The 18,925-nt window shown below is 42.5% G+C and overlaps 1 protein-coding gene across 1 annotated transcript; it reads right to left on the reverse strand.

Moving 5' to 3' along the window:
- Window positions 1-17,969: 17,969 nt before the first annotated feature.
- On the reverse strand, window positions 17,970-18,596 carry FGFBP2 (fibroblast growth factor binding protein 2; the record flags this gene model as incomplete). Its single annotated transcript, XM_080631675.1, has 1 exon — window positions 17,970-18,596. The coding sequence occupies one exon, from the start codon at window positions 18,594-18,596 to the stop codon at window positions 17,970-17,972; it is 627 nt and encodes a 208-aa protein (XP_080487801.1).
- Window positions 18,597-18,925: the final 329 nt, after the last annotated feature.

Here is an 18,925-nt window from a genome sequence, read left to right on the forward strand (position 1 = left end):
CTATGCACCCTAGTTAATCAGGGCTAATTACTTCGGGGACAGCATTAAGCCAAAGTGGTGGCCACACTACCTCAAGTTCTGTATCTAATTCATGTAGGGCTTTATTATTGCCTTGTGTAAGCATATAAAAAGTGGCTTTTTTTGTGACAGATTAGGAAGGTAGTTCAGACGTATCACAAAAGAGCCCCAAACAACCAACACCAAACCACCAGCACACACCTACCTCTCTACTGTGGCTGAACAATATCTACAAGTAAGGAAGAGAGGATGGTTGCAATGTAGGGAAACAGGTTTACAGTGAGGAATTATGCATTCCTGTCCCAGCTCTGCCACAGACTTTTTCAGACATTCATTAGGAGATGCCAGATGTTCTTTACCTAGAAAGGCAATATTCTTGTAGATAACATTGCAATGATTTTTTTTGTTGTTGTTTACAAGATACCATTTACTGGTGAAACTAATCACAATGTATGGAAAATATTTAAGCCCTCCACCATTCATCACTTCTAAAATTACCTGTTTTGACAGTTTTGCAAAGCAAAATCAGTTTCAATGTCAGTCTTGGTTCAGCTGCTGATGCTCAGTTCAGCATTGTTGATGGGACATATCAGCCTAGCCTTCCTACTTCATAAAAATGGGAGAGGACAGGGAGAGAAAAGGCTGCACAAGAGAAGATTTGCCTTTCTGCTGCTTTGATATTCTTTTCCTGAGGACATGGCAGACTGGACAAACATTAACTCTTCCTGTCTTTAGCATGCAGAAACCTCTATACAGAATTCTGCAGTCAAGTGGTTACTGATATGGGTGATTACATCTTTGAGATGATCCATCTTGGCCCAGCTAGAATTCTTGACTACTTTACTTAGATTACTTCAAAATCACACTAAACCAGGATTTACTTATTTAGGTAAGTAAAGTATAGTCTCAGAAGAGGGAGGCTGACCTGGATAACCTGCAGGTTTTTTGCTATGTCCCCAGAATATCTTTTTGTTTTGTTTTAATTAGGTATGAACTGATGTTTTATGGATGTCCTTTACTACCTGGGCATAGAGCGTATATTCATATTGTACCCCAATAATCAACGCTGGGAGTTGCCTCATCAGATGATCAGAACATTTGTTTTCTTCAACTTTCATCTTGAAAAGAAAGTACACACAGTTAAAGTAGGACCTCCATTTCATAGGTGCTTAATTAGCACTTAATCATCACCAAATAATTGCTGCAAAAACAAAATGAACACTTCTCCTTCGTACAGTGGTTATGTGTGAGTGAAACTAACAGCTTAATAATTTTATCCATCATTTGTAGCCCTAGTTTGACTGATTACTTTCTTCATCTATGAATTCAGTAGTTTTTACTTGCAGTGTTATTCTTAATTTACTTGCTGCATTATGTTGGCAACATTTTGATTAAAATAACCTGAAATTCATTACTGTCAATGTGTAGTTTATGTTCACCAGAGATCAAACCCTCTTGACTCCCAGCTCATACCTGGCAATCAGCAGTTGTTAATCTATTACCCAGTTACATATTGAACACACTTTCACGCGCGGTCAGAAAAGGGAGAGTTTGTTTTCAGGCCTGCAGAGTATGGCTTTATCTTGATAGGAAAGGACAGTGGTATTTTCAGTAAGTGGCTTTAATTACTCCAAGGAGATCCAAGCCAGTGGTGGAACATAACCACTAGGAACCATGTTTCTGAAACGATGAGGAAACCCCTCTTATTTCATTAAATACAGAGGAAAATTCTGTGGAGCACATGTATACAGGAGATAGAAAACTTCAATGCCAAATGGAGTTTACAGAATGTTTTGCCTTGGCAGGAGGAGGCCTCCTGAGTTCAAACAGGGATAGTAGAATTTGAGAGGCCTTCTCCCTCTTAATTTTATTGTGAAAATTGGTGGAACCAACCTTAAAGAAAGTTTGCTTTGATTTTGGAACATTTCAAAGACAGGATCACCTTCTTCTATACAGGATGTTAAGTGCTGATAACAGGATAAAGATAACTGTTACTACATAAGAGTTGGGGTAAAACATACACCAATCTAAGCAGAACTTAAGATTTTGGTCCCTGCACATTTGCATCTGATAATGCCACAGGGTCACCAAAGAAGAGATGGGATTCGATAAATACAAATAAAAGAACCCCAAAACCCAAACCCAACCCAAAACCAAAAAAACAACTGTTTTTTCTTCTTTAGGATTTAGCTTTGACAGAAGACAAAGGCTATATCCTATGAAGAAAAAAATTTTGGAAGAATAATCATGTAAAACAGAGGGATGCTACACTGAAATGTGTGTTTCATACTGATTTTTCCAATATCAGGAAGTACTTAACCTCAAAATCAGAGTTTTATGTATTTTCATTTAATTTTGGCTCTAATGGAAGTTATCGCTTGTCTTCCTCGGTAACAGCTACAGACTGTACAAGCACAATCAGTTCTTTGTCCTGTGGTTTTATTTGAGCAGGCTGCCTGCTTGATTTATTAGCATAGATATTCCCTATATTCAGGACATATCAAGTTGTTTTGGCAGCCAGGGGAAACAACTATTGACTAATTGCCGTCTTAGCCTGCTAAAACTTTCATAGCTTAGAGCAATGCAAGAGCCTGTCTCTCTGACCAGAAAAGCTTCAGAAACACAACCAGACAAAGGATTCCTCTCTTACAGAGAGATAAAATGAGTAGGATAATAAAAAGATGCTATTGTACATTACTGCCTGCCATTAGACTACAGTCTACTCAGGGTAATGGCGAGTCATGCATATCTGTAAGAAGGAAGAATTTGACACATGACATGAAATCATCAGACACACACTGCTAAAACACAAGGGACTCTTTTCCACACAGTGCTGTTTACCAAAAAATTCTTTCAGCTGTCAAGAATGCCTGATCTCTCATGAAAGCATTGCAGTAAGATTCCCTATATGCTTATTCAGAGGAGTAGCTGAAAAAAGTCTTTGCATTAAGGCAATACAGGTAGATTTACTACAGGCAAATAGAGGTTAAAAATGAGATTCAGCCCTCTTCTAGTTCTACTCCACCTTCTCACAAGTAAGATATCTTCTCCTAGTGGGAATTTTAAGACTGAGGCACTTGTTCTAGTTTTTTTTCTGGTGTATACGCAGTGGTCTCTACTGAATTACTTCCTTTACAGGTGACAAAGATACTAATTGATCCTGGGAACCAAGATCAGCTTAGACTATAGTGCAGTTTGGAACATCCATAATATTGCCTAGATCAGTGGTGCAATTCTACCGCACCTTGGTGTGGTTGCAGACTGATACAGGATGAACATGATTGGAGTTGGAGACAGAGAATGGAGTTGAAGACAGAGTATGCACAGGCCAAGATGTGGTATATTAGAAAGTCAATCTTTCCTAGCTGCTGACCACATTTTTGAGGTTGTGTCTGGGCTTCTGTAAACCACATCTGATCTGAACTGACACAATCAACAGTATTTCTTCCAAGGAAGATGCAGCAATTGATTTCTTAAAGTAAATTTGGAAAGACAAGTCAACTTAGACTTCTTTTCAAGTTTTTCTCCAATGTACACCTGGTCAGAATTGATGGACTTTCAAAAGTCTGGTTTTAATATCAGTGATAGCTCTTGTCTTTGCCTGTTCTCATAAAGTTTAAGGCTGCTCGGTAAATAAATTAAGCTGTACTAGTAAATATACATGTGCATATATACACAGATGTATACAGAACAGAGTAAGCATTGAATAGCTTCTCCCTTTCATTATAGTTGGATGGATCTGCCCTAATAAAGTATATTAAGTGAAGTCTTACAAGTTTACCAGTGCCTGATAATTTTGTGGGGTTTAGCACAGGTTCCAAGCACAGTAAGATGTTTCTAGCACTTGCTATGAAATAAACGCTCATTTCATGTACACTTTTTAAATATAGTGGGAAAATAGAAACATGAACCAAGAAATTGTTCCAGGAAAAGGAAACTGGGAACCAGGAATGGAAAACCACAGACTTTATGGTGTAGGAGACTGTGCTGGGTCTGGCTGGGATGGAATTAATTTTTTATATCAGCCCATACAGTGCTATGTTTTACATTTGTGACTAGGACAGTGCTAATAACACACTGATGTTTTAGCTATTGCTAAACAGCATCAAGGCCTTCTCTGATCCTCAGTCTGTCCCCTCTCCAGAGAGTAGGCTGCGGGTGAGCAAGAGACTGGAAGGAGGCAGAGCCAGGACAGATTACCCCAGCTGAGCAAAGGGACCTATGGGATATTCCTTACCAGACGATGTTGCATGCAGCAACTGGGGGTAGACTTTCCAGAATAGCTATTACTTGGAGACTGGCTGGGCATCAGCCTTCCTGTGAGAGATGTAGAGTGGATGTCTTTGCATCACTTAGTGGTTTTTTTCCCCTCTCCACTTATGAAGCTGTCTTTATCTTGATCCACATTTTGTTTTCTCTTTTGCTCTTCTGATTCTTTCCTGCATCCCACTGAAGAAGGCGGGTGAGTGGCTGTCAGGCGCTCCATTGCTGTCTTGGGTCAACCACCCCAGAGACTTCAATCCTGCAAATAACTAACAGAAATCTTTATTTTTGTGGATTCCAGTTGGAAAGAAACCAACAGAGAGTTCAGTCCATGTGTAGAACTTCCCCTTTGCTAGAAATACTGATGGCTAAGCTACAGGGATAGTGCCTTGCTCCAAACCTCTAAGCCACAACAGTTTTCACAGCAAGGACAACAAGAAGGCACAGTCACACTTGTGACACCTCCTTTCTTGGTTTAGATCACTATCTTTAGAAGAAACTATTTCAGCTACATGGAAAAGGTAGTCTTGGGCTAACACAAGTTATTCCTCTGTAAGTCATGTCAGCCATCATGGGCTGACCTAATGCACTGACATGATTAGCCATAATGTCTATCCTCCATAATTTTATGGGTTATCTTTGAAACATAGTATAAACATCCTTTAAATGCACTTGGGCTGTAAGGCTCAAGAGCTCACGTATGGCAGAGGCTCTAAAAAGTCCTGCTGAAAGCTCAGCAAGTCAGAAGAATGAATATACAAGTGTGCATTTCACAGCTACACTGTGAACTGGTAGCTGTCAGCATTTTCACATCTGACATAGGTCTCTGAAGGCACAGAGAAAGGACAAAGAAAATGGACAAATCCTCGAATCATAGAATAGTTAGGGTTGGAAAGGACCTTAAGATCATCTAGTTCCAACCCCCCTGCCATGGGCAGGGACACCCCACACTAAACCATGTCACCCAAGACTTCATCCAACCTGGCCTTGAACACCGCCATGGATGGAGCATTCACAGCTTCCTTGGGCAACCCATTCCAGTGCCTCACCACCCTAACAGTAAAGAATTTCCTCCTTATATCCAAACTAAACTTCCCCTGTTTAAGTTTTAACCCATTACCCCTTGTCCTATCACTACAGTCCCTAATGAATAGTCCCTCCCCAGCATCCTTGTAGGCCCCCTTCAGATACTGGAAGGCTGCTATGAGGTCTCCTTGCAGCCTTCTCTTCTCCAGGCTGAACAGCCCCAACTTTCTCAGCCTGTCTTCATACGGGAGGTGCTCCAGTCCCCTGATCATCCTCATGGCCCTCCTCTGGACTTGTTCCAACGGTTCCATGTCCTTTTTATGCTAAGGACACACATCGACCATTTTCATTTTACTGAGATCAACATGCCTGGATGTATAGCAAATAGAAGGCATTAACAAACAAAAAAGTTTTCTTGGCCTTTTCAGGTTCTAGTACAACATGTTATGATTACCAGAAGCTGAAAGGACACGCATCCTTCAGCATTTTTGATAGACTTGGGGTTTGCCTAGTTAACCAAGAGAAGATACGATGTCTGACTACATTGTTCTTTCAAAGCTTGGTGTTTTTCTTGGATCATTTCTAACTCTACAGCTCCTCCATGTGGAGATAGGTAACAAACAAGAGATCAGTGATCCTAAACACTAGGTATTAATACTTTCCTTATTTTTTAATAGGTTTGCAGAGGACTAGCAGTATTCTAGTTATTTAATACATTCTTTAGAGGCATTCAACCCTGTTTAGCCAGAAACCCATTTTCTGCAACAAGGTGAAAAGCAATGCAGAAGTTCTGTAGATCATGATGCTACTGCTAATGCTGTGGTGTTATAATTCCAGTTCTGGTTTAAGTTATCATTTTTCCTCTGTTACCATATAAATTACACAAACTAGCTTTTTATTCATGTTTAATTCCATTTGGTCCTGTGTGCCTGTATAAGAATCTCACATCTATGCCTTACTTCATGCTATTGGGGAATTTGGGGATTTTCTGCAGTACTTTGGAAAGAGGACCTAAATCCTGGTTAGGCAACCTGCTGGTTGGGAACAGAGCTGAAGGCTGTATTGAGTAAAGAACAGACTTCCCATACCCCTTCCCACACCGCCTGTCCACAGCCTCTGGAAACTGAGTCCTAAATTATTCAATATCTCATATTATCTGTGTATTGATGATCACACAGTCCAAAGGACTTCATTAAACACTAATAAGCACTAGGCCTGGGGCAAACTGTTGTTGCTCAGTAGTGTTGCAATAAGAGTATAGTCAGTCACCAGTCACGATCAATAAAAACTGTCATGATTCTGGATTCACGAATAGAGAAGTTTACTGAAGCAACAGAAACACAGATTTGAATTGCTGTTTATGCATTCACTAACTGCATTAGTGCTAAAATCCAAAGCTCGCCAACAACTGAGCTCACCTAGATGAAGCAAACAATTGGTAATTCATTAAAGTTAGTTCCCACCTAGTCAGAGGCACAAATTTTGCCAAAGAGGCATCCCTGCTTTGCAGAGGAGAGAGGAGCGAGCCCGTTGGCTTGTCTGCAGACTGGGGCTATATTCTCATCCTCTCCCATGGAGGAGTTCAAATGCCCAATTTATACTTCTGAGAGAAGTGGAGATAAGACAGCAGTCAAATTACCTATTGCTGCCATCACAAATGGGGCGGTAAGGGGAGGGGTGGGGAAGGGTAACATCCACTGCGTCACTTGGTGTATTTGTTATCTGTAAATGAGAGCTAAGAAGGGTTTCAACTACCTTTAGTCAGGCTGCTCCAGGGCTGTGGATCTTGGAAATAGAATCATGAAACATTCACATCACTCCCTCTTCCACCTCACTGAGCAGCCCATCATCCCCATCAGGGGGTTGCAACTAAGACACCTCATTAATCCCTTCACCACGTATCTTATGGCCTCAGGTCTCTTTCCTACAAGCAGCCCTCACCTTAACCAACGACTTTTCTGTGTCTCAAGCTCTGCCATTGAGGAGGGGCACAAGGAGCCAAGAGACAGCAGAAACAGGACGCCTGACCTGAACTAGCTGAAGGCATATTCACAGCGCATCATGCCCAGTACATAAACCAGGGGGAGTTACTCAGAAGGGACTGACTGCTGCTCAGGGACAGGCTGGTCACCCGTCAGCAGGTGGTGAGCAATTGTACTGTGCTATGCATCACTGCTGTTCATTGTTGGGTTTTTTTCTTCACGCCTTTTAGTTTTACATACCTCTTTGCTATTTTGCTTTTTATAAGTAGTAGAATTATACTAAAATCTAATTATTAAACTGTTCTTATCTCAACCTGTGGTTTTTACATTCTTCTGATTCTTCTCGCCATTCCACCCAGGGCAGCAAAAGGGGGTGAGCAGCTGTCCAAGGAGCTGGCAAGAGGAGCCTGGAGCAGCTTCGTGTGAAGTACACTGTGGCCTTGGGCTTGCGATTCAAGCTTTAATCCAAAAGAACTATTTTCTGGAACACAGCTTCACTTCTGCCTGGCTTGTGAGGGACAGCAGAACAGTGCCCACAGGCACCATCACTGTCTTGGCTGCATCCTTGCACATCTCATGATGGAGATGGTCTGAACTGCCAGGGATGTGACCTGAAGGTCGTTGTCTCTTGGCAAAAGCCACAGGGCTGCAACAGAAGGGAAGAGAACAGAGCTGCAGAGAGCCCAGGCCGGGGGGGAGCGGGAGGCAGAGAGCCCCTGGCTGCACAAGCCCTGCAGGGGCAGTCGGGGCTCTGGCCCCCATAGGGCTGCTCCTCGCTGCCAGTGCAGCGGCTGGGCTGGGGCCAGGCTGCCAAAGAGGGACCGCAAGGGCTGCGGCTCACCGATGGACCTCAGGGCTGCCTCTCGCGTTCTGCAGGTATGGCAGGCTCTGAGACAGGTGTTCTTCAGCTCTGCTCCTGTCCTGCCGGAGAGAGCACAAAGGCACGGGGATGGAACAGACCCACCCCGGTCGCCCGAACTGGTTTCTTCTCCCAGCACCCCACAGCGATATTGCTCTTTAGGCCGTTTTCATCTCCCAGCCAGGAGCTCTGTGGGACTGAGGTTCAGAGACAGCCACAGGAAAAGTGGGGTCTAAAGGTCCTGCAGGGGCTGTTTGAGAGCTCTCCATGGATGTTCAAGGTCCAAGGGTGGGGCATGTGAGGGATAGACTTTGTTCCCATGTGTGTACTCATCTAGTAGAGTTACAAAAACGTGTTAAATTATTGGTTTTGCTAAATACGCTTCTAGCACTGTTGAACAGAGCAGCTTCTGCCAAAACACCTGTGTCAGGGATCCCCTCACACACTTTCCTAACCTTCTAAAGGTGGATCACAACAGTCTATGTCAGAGAGATGCAAGGAAGTTACCTTTCTATTTCTTTCATAAACATCCTGAAATCATAGAATCATAGAAAGGGTTGGAAAGGACCTTAAGATCATCAAGTTCCAACCCCCCTGCCATGGGCAGGGACACCTCACACTAAACCATGTCACCCAAGGCTCTGTCCAACCTGGCCTTGAACACCACCAGGGATGGAGCATTCACAACCTCCCTGGGCAACTCATTCCAGTGCCTCACCACCCTTACAGTAGAGAATTTCTTCCTTAGATCCAATCTAAACTTCCCCTGTTTAAGTTTGAACCCATTACCCCTTGTCCTGTCACTACAGTCCCTAATGAATAGTCCCGCGCAGCATCCTTATAAGCCCCCTTCAGATACTGAAAGGCTGCTATGAGGTCTGCTATGAGGAAATGTACAAATAGAAGGTAATATGGAAATAAAATGTATTATAATATTAAACAACTTCTACAATTAAGACACTAACTTCTAGCTGAGTTCGGTATTCCTGTTGTATTCAGTTTTCCTTTCCAGCTTTACAGGCTGATAAGTGTGATGCGCTTACACAAAGCTGTTGTAGAAAGCACACTAGCAGTTACATTGTTACATGTCTTTTTAAATAGCAAGGATTATTTTGGATTACATTAACTTCCAGGTTAACACAAGAGAAAACAAAGACACGACGATGTGCAAATTAATTACCTGAGGATTCCCTTCTCAGATGGATTTCTTCCTCTTTCTTACACATTTACAACGTGCCTTTCTTCTCACAGATGCTGAAAGCAGTTTTGTATACCACTTTCTAGTGCTTGACAATGTATTTCCTTTGCTCATGTAAATGTTGCTGAATCTGCAAAGGAGTCCTATACTGCTCTTTGCTACTGGAGTTCAACAAACACGTAGATGTTTAAAAAGGGGCATGTTATACCCAATAGAATAATTTGTCTGGTGGTAAGGATTTAAGGTACTATTTAATTTTGGATACTGCATTCTTTCCAAGTAATAAACACTTCTAGCACAGTCCTCCCCCCAGAACAGAAAGATTAATAGTGAGGAAGAAAAAACAAGTTTGCTTGTTCCATCAAATCCCTGTGATTTATCGATTGGATTTCATTTGAAGTATGTTCCTGCTGAAGGACACTGCTGCTGCTGATGTGAAATATTTAGCATTCAATAAAAAGTTTTATAGTTCCCTAAGCTGAAAGAAAAGTGTTTCTGATTTCTTTCAGTTGTTAACTCACCCTGAACCAAGAAGATGTCCAGACGCCATGCAATCAGTATGAAGCAAACCAAAGATTCTTGAATTGATGCCAACTGCGCAAAAGACCTCAGGCCCAAAAAGGCGAGGGGAAGCAGATGGCTACAGATGATATTCCTTGTTGGTGCTACTCAATAGCTCTTACCTCTTCTGGTCTGGTACACTGTGAAAAACATCTCCTTTTTCTATGGACGGATTATAACAACAGAACTTGGAACATCTTCCTGATAAAATGAAGTGGAGCAGGACAGGTTATGGGGACAGCAGTGTTCGAGGCAGGTGTTGGGGAAAGATCGAGATCTTGTCTGAAGAACCAGGTCTCCAGAGCCTGCTCCAGCATCCACCCCTGGGCAAATGCACCATCCCATGGTCTGAGTTCACCAACATGAATATTGGTGGATAAAGAACTGGCTTCAGTGGATAAAGAACTGGCTGGGTGGCCGCACACAAAGAGTTGTGGTCAATGGATCAATGTCCAGCTGGAGACCAGTAATGAGTGGTGTCACCCAGGGATCGGTGTTGGGACCGGTCTTGTTCAACATCTTTGTCGGTGACATGGACAGTGGGATTGAGTGCGCCCTCAGCAAGTTTGCCGATGACACCAAGCTCTGTGGTTCGGTTGATATGCTGGAGGGAAGGGATGCCATCCAGAGGGACCTCGACATGCTTGTGAGGTGGGCTGATGCCAACCTGATGAAGTTTAACCATGCCAAGTGCAAGGTCCTACACCTGGGTCGGAGCAATCCCAGGCACAGCTACAGGTTGGGCAGAGAAGAGATTCAGAGCAGGCCTGCGGAGAAGGACTTGGGGGTGTTGGTCAATGAAAAAATGAACATGAGCTGGCTTCAGTGTGCGCTCGCAGCCCAGAAAGCCAACCGTGTCCTGGGCTGCATCAAAAGGAGCGTGACCAGCAGGTCGAAGGAGGTGATCCTGCCCCTCTACTCCACTCTTGTGAGACCTCACTTGGAGTATTGTGTGCAGTTCTGGTGTCCTCAACATAAAAAGGACATGGAACTGTTGGAACAAGTCCAGAGGAGGGCCACGAGGATGATCAGGGGACTGGAGCACCTCCTGTATGAAGATAGGCTGAGAAAGTTGGGGCTGTTCAGCCTGGAGAAGTGAAGGCTGCGTGGAGACCTCATAGCAGCCTTCCAGTATCTGAAGGGGGCCTACAAGGATGCTGGTGAGGGACTATTCATTAGGGACTGTAGTGACAGGACAAGGGGTAACGGGTTCAAACTTAAACAGGGGAAGTTTAGATTGGATCTAAGGAAGAAATTCTTTACTGAGAGGGCGGTGAGGCACTGGAATGGGTTGCCCAGGGAGGTTGTGAATGCTCCATCCTTGGCGGTGTTCAAGGCCAGGTTGGATGAGGCCTTGGGTGACATGGTTTAGTGTGGGGTGTCCCTGCTCATGGCAGGGGGGTTGGAACTTGATGATCTTAAGGTCCTTTCCAACCCTAACTATTCTATGATTCTATGACTTGAAAGACTTTGGTGTCCATCGCACCCTGGCTGCAGCCCCTGGCAGGGTCCTGCCAGCTACACCTCCCTGAGCACTGCTGCTCCCAGCTGGATTGGGAGCCAGAATGCCTGCATTCTGCAGAGCAGTCAAAATGCCTGTATCTGCAAACCACCCTCCTCAGCACTGCCTAGAGCCCCAGCCCAACCCCAACACTGCTACATGGCCCCACCACACAGGAGCATGCACTGGGGCCATGGGCACCTCACTCAGGAGATGACCCTCACAGGGGCCATGCAACTTTTTCCCCATGCAAAAACAGGTGCTGCTCAAAAACTTGATCTCCAGCTTCAATGATGCTTATCTGAGGCATCAAAGAGCCTTGGTGGTCTCAAGCAATGCTTTCAGCACACAGATGTGGAAACTCTTCTTCATGCTTCCCTCCTGTCACCTGCCCTCACAGACCAGGTATCCCACATTATTGCAAGGGCACTAGATAACCTTCCCCACCTGCACACATGAATTTGTGGATTCCCATGTTAAAGTCATTAAAAGGTTAGGGTTGGAAAGGGCCTTAAGATCATCTAGTTCCAACCCCCCTGCCATGGGCAGGGACACCTCACACTAAACCATGCCACCCAAGGCTCTGTCCAACCTGGCCTCAAACACTGCCAGGGATGGAGCATTTACCACTTCTTTGGGCAACCTGTTCTAGTGCCTCACCACCCTCACAATAAAGAACTTCCTCCTTATATCTAGCCTGAACTTCCCCGGGTTAAATTTGAACACATCACCCCTTGTCCTATCGCTACAGTCCCTAATGAATAGTCCCTCCCCAGCATCCTTATAGGCCCCCTTCAGATACTGGAAGGCTGCTATGAGGTCTCCACGCAGCCTTCTCTTCTCCAGGCTGAACAGCCCCAACTTTCTCAGCCTGTCTTCATACAGGAGGTGCTCCAGACCCCTGATCATCCTTTTGGCCCTCCTCTGGACTTGCTCCAACAGCTCCATGTCCTTAAGTTAAAGTGTTAACTTTCTGGAGTACAGAAGACAGGATCATCCTAGTGCCTTGGTGACAGCACCCATACAGCCTGTGCTTGCCTTTAAGGTGGTTGAGAGGGAAGAACAGTGAGCAGCACTCCTGCCTGTCCGCCGGTAAGGATTTTGGCAGAGGAAGCGGTGAGGCCCCTCTGGCAGAGTTGGAGCCAAATTCTGCTCACTATTTCCTTCGGCGGGAAGTCTCTATCCCTCTTAAGTTCCTAGGCAAGTTCTTCATTTTATTCCAGCCGCATTTGTGGGGAGGGGCCCCTCACACACCACATTACACTGGTAAGACAAATACAGGGGCAACCTATTTCACCCTTTGCACATTAATTTTTATGGATGGTGGCAGTAGCGACAGACTCATGCAGTTTTCTACATCTGCAGCCAGCAGACCTGAAAGCACACCTCTGTTTCCCCTCATGACTATGAGCATTGTAAGGCTGGAGGCAGCAGCATACCACGGGATGGATGCCTATAGTGAGCTGCTGGTTATGCAAACAGCTTTTGAGGGAGGTGAGGAGGGTAACATGGACTTCCGCTCTGCATCAGCCATCAGCTTTGTGTTTTTCTTGCTCTATTCATACTGTATTATAGCTACTTTGGAAATTCAGCACCTGGCCTCCTGCCTAATGTTTATGCAGTTTAACTTTTAACTTTCAAGATGTGAAATAAACAGATTCTCAGTACATCTAATGTGAAGTGTCCATGAGATAATACCAATGTCTTGTCATCATACCAACTGCATCTCTTCCACTTTGCTATCTTATTCCTGGTTTTGTATATATATCACATACTGTAATTCTAGAATGATCTGTGAAGTCTCATGAGAACAATTCTCTTATTTGAGAGCCAAAAGAAACCTCCTGTGCTGCATCTGACTCCTTTCAAGAGAAGAAAGCAGAGATTGAGAAAAGTAACAGCGAGAGTAACAGAAAAAAGAAAACAATCATAAAGTTCCTGAAAAAGAAGGAATGGCAATGGGGAACTCTGGGAAATTTTAGCTTTTCCTTTGTCTTCTTATTTTTGTGGAAGATCTCTGTCCCTATAATCCAATCCATCTATCAACTACAACACCTACTGAAATCAAGAATGCAAACCGTAAGACTGTAAACCGTGCAAAAATAACCAGATAACACACCTGAACAATTCTCTCAGAAAACACCAGAGTGCACTACTGCATAGTTGAGATGATTTACGGACAGACTAAATGTTATTATTGACATGTGCATTTGGTCTACTTTACACACTGCAAATGGTGATTTTCTTAGTTTTGGGTACTTGATTTTAAGGCAAACAGACCTGATGCTCAGTGTTCCTTCACACCTGAATTTCTTGTTTTTCTCTGCTGTCAAAACCAGGCTAAATGAAAATACATATCAAAAGACAGTGGTACTGGACATGAAGTTATTCAAGATGATGTACTCAACTTAATGATGGGATCTGCCATCAGAAGATTCTTAAGAAAATTGTCTCTCTTTTTTGATAGATCATCCAAGAGCATTTTTCATACTCTGAGGAGACATGGAAGCTAACAGAAATGTTCATTATTAAATAACCAGATGTTAATGTTCATTATTAAATAACCAGAACTTTTGGTTATACAAAATTAACCATAGAAATATACAAGTTAAACATAGAAGAAGCTTTCTTCTATGTTTCCATTGTAAATCATATAGGCATTCAGGCCAGAAGGCAATCTTCTGTTTAAAGCGGGGTCACAGTGAATTCAGACTATGCTGCTTAAACTGTGTCTAGTTGGTCCTGAAAAACTCCACAGACGGAGATTCCAGAGCCTCTCTGGGGAACCTGCTCATGTATTTATCCTCCTTACAGTGAATGTTTTTCCTCCCACCAAGTCAGAACCCCACCTGTATCAAGTTGCAACCATGATTTCATTTTCTCCTATCACAAAAGCAAGTGAAGAAGCTATAGAGATGTATTCTCTATAGCCTCCTCATACATATTAGGGGATAGCTATAAGGTCCCCCCCTAAAGCCTTCTCTAGGCTGAACAAGATCCATCTGCTTGGCCTTTCCTCACAGGAGTGTGCTCCAGTCCTGACTATTCTTGTGGCTTTCCACTTACACTCACTCCAGTCTTCCTTGGATCTTAACTATGTGTGTTACATACACATCCTTCTACACACAGGTTCTCCAAATGCATAATTCTACTTTTCTTTGAGGCTTACCTTGTTAAAGTGGTGAATATTCATGATGCCTCTGTGGGAACCTAAACGTGAGGCTCTTGAAGGAGGTGGACTACCTCACATTGCACCAAATTAGCAGCAGAAGCAGCAGGCCTGGGTATCGGGGCTCCTTGGTTGCAGGAAAACAGACAAATGTTTTTGCCTGCTGCTCCTGTCAAATAAATAAAGACAAATTCTACCTCCAACTTGAGCGGATTTCCTGAGGTGTTTACGTATATGGGGACTAACAGGTTAAACTAAAATGAATAGAACAGCAGGTTTCATTCATGCATGAGGTACTTGAAGGTTGCATTACTCACCACAAACACCTCTCAATTCATCCTTTCATTAATGAACAGCACTTTCATACCAAGAAGGTTACTGAAATGTCGTAACTGTATGTTTCTAGTGCTAAACACAATTAAATAGTAATGTAGTTGATACAGTCACAGCACTGTTACAACTAAGGTGGGGGACTTCACCTACCATCCAGATTTTAAGCATTTTTAAAGTAAGACCATTAAACTGACTTGCTGAGGGTGCATAGTATTGCCTAATGAAATGCAGTCCAAGTCATGCATCACTTTGGTACCAAAACCATAACCAATCTGAAAAATTTAGTACTTATATTTTGGACCCTGAATGTTTTACAAAAAGTATTTCATGAAAGAGGGGCCTTTGGTGCAAGCTGTTTGATTTCTGGTTTCAATAGTGAAGCTTCTGGTGGTCATTTCAGACTACAGAGTGCCAAGCGCAGAGCCCTGTGCAGCAGAGCTCTGCTCCTAGAGAAATAAGAGTTCCCCAGGAAATAGTGCACTAGCAGTTTTGACCTCTACTAAGTGGAATCAACAACGGTCACATATTAAAGACAGTATCATCAAGAGTTCTACAAGAGTCAGATAACTTTGCTGCCTTCTGTGCTCCATGCATATACATAAAGGAGTCTTCTGTTAGTAAACTAATGAAATCTTTTTTCTCCTGCTATCAGTTCAGTGGGTGATGGATTCTCCCAGACTTCTCTAAATGCAAAGCACAGTCTCATTTTTGAGGGCATTACTGTTGTACTGGACTCTATTGCAAAACAGTCACTCCCCAGAGTCGATATGCATCATACAAGAAAAGTTTTAAAATGTTTTAAAAGCACATCCCAAGGAAACCCTCAACCTCCCCTTAGTGTTTCCAAATAGTTCCCATTGTAGTTGATGAATGTAATTGATGTTTGCAAATGGATTACATTAATTTCTATGACAAATAAGTGAATAGGTGTACTGCTACATTTTTTTATACTCACTGCACAAGAGCCTGGCAAGGCTTATAATTGAAGTTATAAATGAAGATTAACCACATTAGATTTAAGGCTGACAAAAATACAGACTTGAGTCTGCATGTTAGCAGCAGCCAAGCTCTATTTCTGCACTGATCCTATGTCCACTGCTTGCTGTTCCTTTCTATATCTTTTCAAGAGGTTTGGCAACAGAAAATTATTCCAGTTTTGGTATAAGGTACAAAGTTTAGTGATGAGACAATTACAATCTGGAATTATCAAGTGAGAATTACAAATCTGTGAGTAAAACTGGAGAAGTACTTAAGTGTAACACCCTGCAGAAACTGTTAACAGTAAATATAGAGCACCACCAATTTCTGTGGCATGAAGTTTTTCCAGTTATAACCCTGCTGTGAAGCTCCCTTGGGAACAGAAGGGATTACTCTTAAAAAATAAACTGAATATAAATCTCTGACAAGAGGCTATTAGGTCTGCTTTGTGTTTTGATGAGATTTATGCAAGTGCCCAAGTGAATAGATATGAATTACCTTTCAGAATGTTTACTGAACCCAAACAGTACTATTTCCATTAACAGATCCTAGTAACAGTGAACTCTGCAGCTGCATCACAGACGAACACTTCTGATCCACTATGTTTGGAAATGTATTCTTACATTACTCTTCTATTTCTACAATCCTTCCTCCCTGCTGTCTGTAACTTATCATTGCAATATAAATGTAATAACACTGAAAATATTAATATTAATGAAAACATGTTCACAGTGGGAAAGTAATGACTCAGGCTTGTAACTTCTCTTAACACATTCCACCAATAATCTCCTAAGAAATAAGCATCAAATACCATGACTTTATACAAGTAGCACCATTTAAAATTGCAAGAAACCACACTGAGTATGTTTTTATATATTTTATTGCTTGTACTAACTGTAGCATCATTTACAGCTTTCATCTCCAACACATCGAAGAAAATCAGCACGAACAAAAACCTATTCAAGTTCAGCACTCCTGAAGTGGAACCTTGGTTACATAAGCACTGTACACCTTGGTGTGTAACAGACCTAGGAATAGTCAGATCATCCAAACAACTTTAAGTACAGTCAGTCCAGCTTCATGCATTTTTCAGGGCTGTCAATAAGTTTCATTTTAGGGGTGCAAAAAGAAGAAAAAGCTACAAGATTTACAGAGATGACTCATTTTTAAACCAATTTTCTTATGTCTAAATTATTAAACTACAGCAAGGGCCCTTCTTCAGCTGTAAAAATTTTGCTCTGCAAAACAAAGAAGAAAACAAGATTAGTCACTTTGCTGTATCAAGCACAAGGAAGATCAGCAGCAGCCTAAACACTTGCTGGTTCATACTGCGTCTATTCCTATTTCTGTCAAAATTTTGCCAGATTCAGTCACAAGTTCCTGGTTCTTTCTGAGCCAAAATGGAAGTGGATATAAAAACAACCACTTCTGTGAGGGCTTTGCCTTTCTAAATCCTGGCTGAAAACCTAAGACTTGCCAGACAAGCACCTGCATGCAATCCCCTACTGTCTTCACAGAAACTCGCAGACTTGCAAACCAAGACAGTCCATTCGGTTTTACTGATTTCTTTTAGTTCAGAACTACTTCTTAAAATGAAAATTGTTAATTATTAACTAGCCGTTGTGATGAACAAGCTTTATCCTCTGAATTTCTGAATGTAGATTTAAATTGTACTAGCTGACGCATTTGTTATTTAGCTTACTTCACTGGCTTAAATACGAAAGTCAGCACTAGAAGGAAGGAATAACAGAAGACAGAAAACAAGACCAATTCAAACAGGTAGGACTGAAATACCATAGAATTAATAATAGATAGAACAAACATCTCAGTACACACTGAAGACCCCACAGGAGGCTGTGAAGCAGTCCTTAACTAGTAACCATCACTGGAGTTTAGGTTATCCAGCCCCTCAGAAGCCACAATACAGGCTTTGCTATGGTAGATTTTAGTAAATGAGCCTAGAACCTCCCTCCACACCCCTGAAAGACCTCCAGGATCAAAATAATACAAAATTACAACAGGATTACTCTTAGGTGTATTCTGCTGTGCTTCAAGGTGGGAGGTTTACCTGAAGTGAACCCTTAACCTCTGAAGATTCCAATAATGTAGGAACAGAAACCGTGCAGGGATTCCCAGCAATGTTCCCGGGCCAGCTTCATTGCTTCTGTTTCATTTTCAGACCCTTGACTATGTTGGGTTGGTTTTATAACAGGTAGTATTGGAGGTTTTAATATTTTCTTAATAGAGCTTTTCCCTGCTCCCCTTCCAGAAGTGGAAGTTTTCTGGACTGATTTGATCTGGTTTGCTGCATCTTCTGGTTCCATACCAGCAGCTATTTGCTTCATGAGAGCTGCTGGGGGAGCCTTTTGGCACATGGTGATCTTCAACACTTGTGTGGATTCGCAGGCGTGTGGCAGCTTTCTAAGTTCCATGGCGATCTGGTTCCAGTAAATCTTTGGGTTGTTTCTGAAAGCGCGACAGACTGATGGCTTGCCAGTGAATTCACACCAGTAGGTCATGCCTTGGCTTTTGCATTCAATTCTAAGTTTCATCTCCTCATCCCCACTCATGTTCATTGTGCAAACATCTTTGGTTTTAGTCCGAAAATTGATTACTTCACCATTGCTTCTTTTTTTTGGCTTCAACTTCTGTCCCAATCCTCCCATGCCACAGATCACTACTAGGAAAAGAAGAGCAAAATTCTTCATGGTGAGAGGAGGTGACTGAGATCTTTGAGCAACACGATCCAAAATAAGTGAAAGCAGTAAGTGGCTGCTCACAATTTAAAGGCTTGGTGCACAAAGGAGCCTCTTACCAGCGGAACATGGGATGGAAGGTTTATTTTTTTTTAAATAAAAATATTAAATCACACTTCAGCAAGCATGTGCCATAATTTATAGCCTGAGGGAGTGTCAAATAACCTGTGAACTCCCAAGAAGGTAACAGGACAAACCTTGTAAATGCAGTTAAATATAGAGTGATAGTTGTATAACTGAGAAGCACATTCCTATCCAGGATGAACATGTCATATTTGATT

Source organism: Psittacula echo, assembly GCF_963264785.1.
Source record: "Psittacula echo genome assembly, chromosome: 1".
Lineage (NCBI taxonomy): Eukaryota > Metazoa > Chordata > Aves > Psittaciformes > Psittacidae > Psittacula > Psittacula echo.